At 67.5% G+C, this 1870-nt stretch overlaps 1 protein-coding gene across 1 annotated transcript in view; it reads right to left on the bottom strand.

Moving 5' to 3' along the window:
* Positions 1 to 522: 522 nt before the first annotated feature.
* The window catches only part of MNEG_13422 (hypothetical protein), a gene marked incomplete at both ends in the record, with an annotated part of 2324 nt that continues 976 nt past the window's right edge, over positions 523 to 1870 (bottom strand). Inside the window, 4 exons of the mRNA XM_014038105.1 lie at positions 523 to 763; positions 1015 to 1086; positions 1299 to 1406; positions 1600 to 1829. Coding sequence (XP_013893559.1) covers positions 523 to 763; positions 1015 to 1086; positions 1299 to 1406; positions 1600 to 1829 — 651 coding nt within the window. The remainder of the gene's footprint in view (positions 764 to 1014; positions 1087 to 1298; positions 1407 to 1599; positions 1830 to 1870) is intronic.

Here is a 1870-nt window from a genome sequence, read left to right as displayed (position 1 = left end):
GCCTCGAACGCTCCCTGCTGCGCCGCACCCGCCTCCGCCGCGCGCCCCTCGTAAGGCCTGCGCCACGCTGTGCGCGCCTCCACCTGCGCCTCCCCCAAGCGCCCCTGCAGCCCGGCGCCAGCACCGGCAGCGTCGTGAAGGTTGCTGCTGCTGCGGCTGTCGCGCGCCGCGAGGTTGCTGCCGCTGCCCCCGAGCCCCACCAGGTTGGCTGCGCTGAGGGACCGGAACGAGCGCGACACGCGGACGCCCACCGCGTGCAGCAGCTGCTCGTTCGAGGGCGCGTGGGTGATGGCGCCCTCGCGGATGCCTGTCGTGCGAACAACGTGTGCAGGTTTGTGCGGCGTGTGTGTTGATTGGGGGAAGCACTGGAGTAAAAGGGTGCCAGCAGCGTGCCACAAACAGGGTGAAGGTGATGCGCCCGCTCACAGGTCAGCCAGCTAGGCGAGAGGGGGAAGCAAACACAGCGAGCGAAAACAGCACAGCGCGGTGCCGCGGTGTTTGTGTCCGCCTGCAGTGAGTTCGTCAGTGGTTGTGCGCAGCCGTGGCGGCGCGGCCGCGCTCACCGTCGCTGCCGAACACAAAGTCCAGCAGGTTGCGGTACTTTGACCGGAAGCAGTCCCTGAAGCGCCCGTTGCCGTCGGAGTAGCAGTGCATGATGGCGCCGCAGCCGGCGGCGAAGAGCGCGACGTCCATGCGCGCGGGGAAGGCGCGGGGGCGCAGCCAGCCCCACTCCACGACGCAGCGCGCGAAGGACTCTATGGACCTTTACAGGGTGGAGTTTGGGGGGCGCCGCCGTCCCGGTCAGCATCGGTTGCGCCTTGCCTACTGATTGCAAGCAAACTGCTCCAGGGTGGTGTGGACGCTTGTTTGTTGCAATTGTTTTGCTATCTTGTGGCGTCGGTGGCCAGCTAGGAATGCTGTGAGGACTGTTCGCCAGGCTTTCGTTGTCCACTAAGCGAGTGGACCACCCGCCAGCTGCGGCCGCGGAGGCCAGGCCGTAGCCGCCGCCCCCACCTGGAGAAGACGTACAGCGCCAGCTCCATGCGGCGGCTCTTCTTCTCCACCAGCAGCGCCAGGCCTCCCACCCTGCGCGGGCAGGGGCGCGGCCGCGGCGAAGAGCGGGCACAGAGGAGAGGGGCGTCGCTTGCGCAGGCGGAAGCGGGAAAACAGCAGGACCGCACAGGTACAAAAGCCACCCGCTATTGCAGCGTCGGAGGAAAATCTATTGTGGCCCGCAAAACACTACTCCAGCGCCAGCAAATCCCGGTTGCAGCGCCCGCGTCTTCCAGATCACGCACCATGTGCTGAGCGCGAGGACGCTGGGCCCCGTGTAGCCCAGGATGCGGTGGCCCGCGCATGCACCACCAAACGCCGCGCAGATGCACAGCGAGAGGAACAGGCTCGACCTGGGCCGAGAGAGGCAGGGGCACAGGCGGGCGCCGTGTTGGCGTGACGCTCGGACGAGATGCCTTGGGCTGCATGCGCCGCTGTACCCGAGGAAAACCACAGTAGCACCAGTTGACCCCTTTTATGCCATGAAGCGTCCCCTATAACACCCCATCACATGTAACCAACGCCGTGGCCCCCATGAGCCCGCACCTCGCCACGCCGTACGCGGCCTTGTTGAGGATGGGCCTCGGCTGCTTGAGCAGCTGCTGCCGGTGCACCAGCAGCATGGGCAACACGTACACAGGCAGGTACACGCGCAGCGCGCGCTCGTAGTTCAGGGGCAGGATCGACACCGCGTGCTGCGCGCAGGTCTGGCCTGGGTGGAAGAAGCGGCAGGGCACGCTGCCGTCGCAGTGCTCGTAGGGCGTGCCGGCGAGCGCCTTGAGGGGCGAGAGCGGCAGGCCGCGCGCAGTGCGGGCCG

This window comes from Monoraphidium neglectum, assembly GCF_000611645.1.
Source record: "Monoraphidium neglectum strain SAG 48.87 unplaced genomic scaffold scaffold03814, whole genome shotgun sequence".
Taxonomy (NCBI): Eukaryota; Viridiplantae; Chlorophyta; class Chlorophyceae; order Sphaeropleales; family Selenastraceae; genus Monoraphidium; species Monoraphidium neglectum.
Note: the sequence above shows the minus strand (reverse complement) of the source record. Positions and strands in the feature narration are given on the sequence as shown.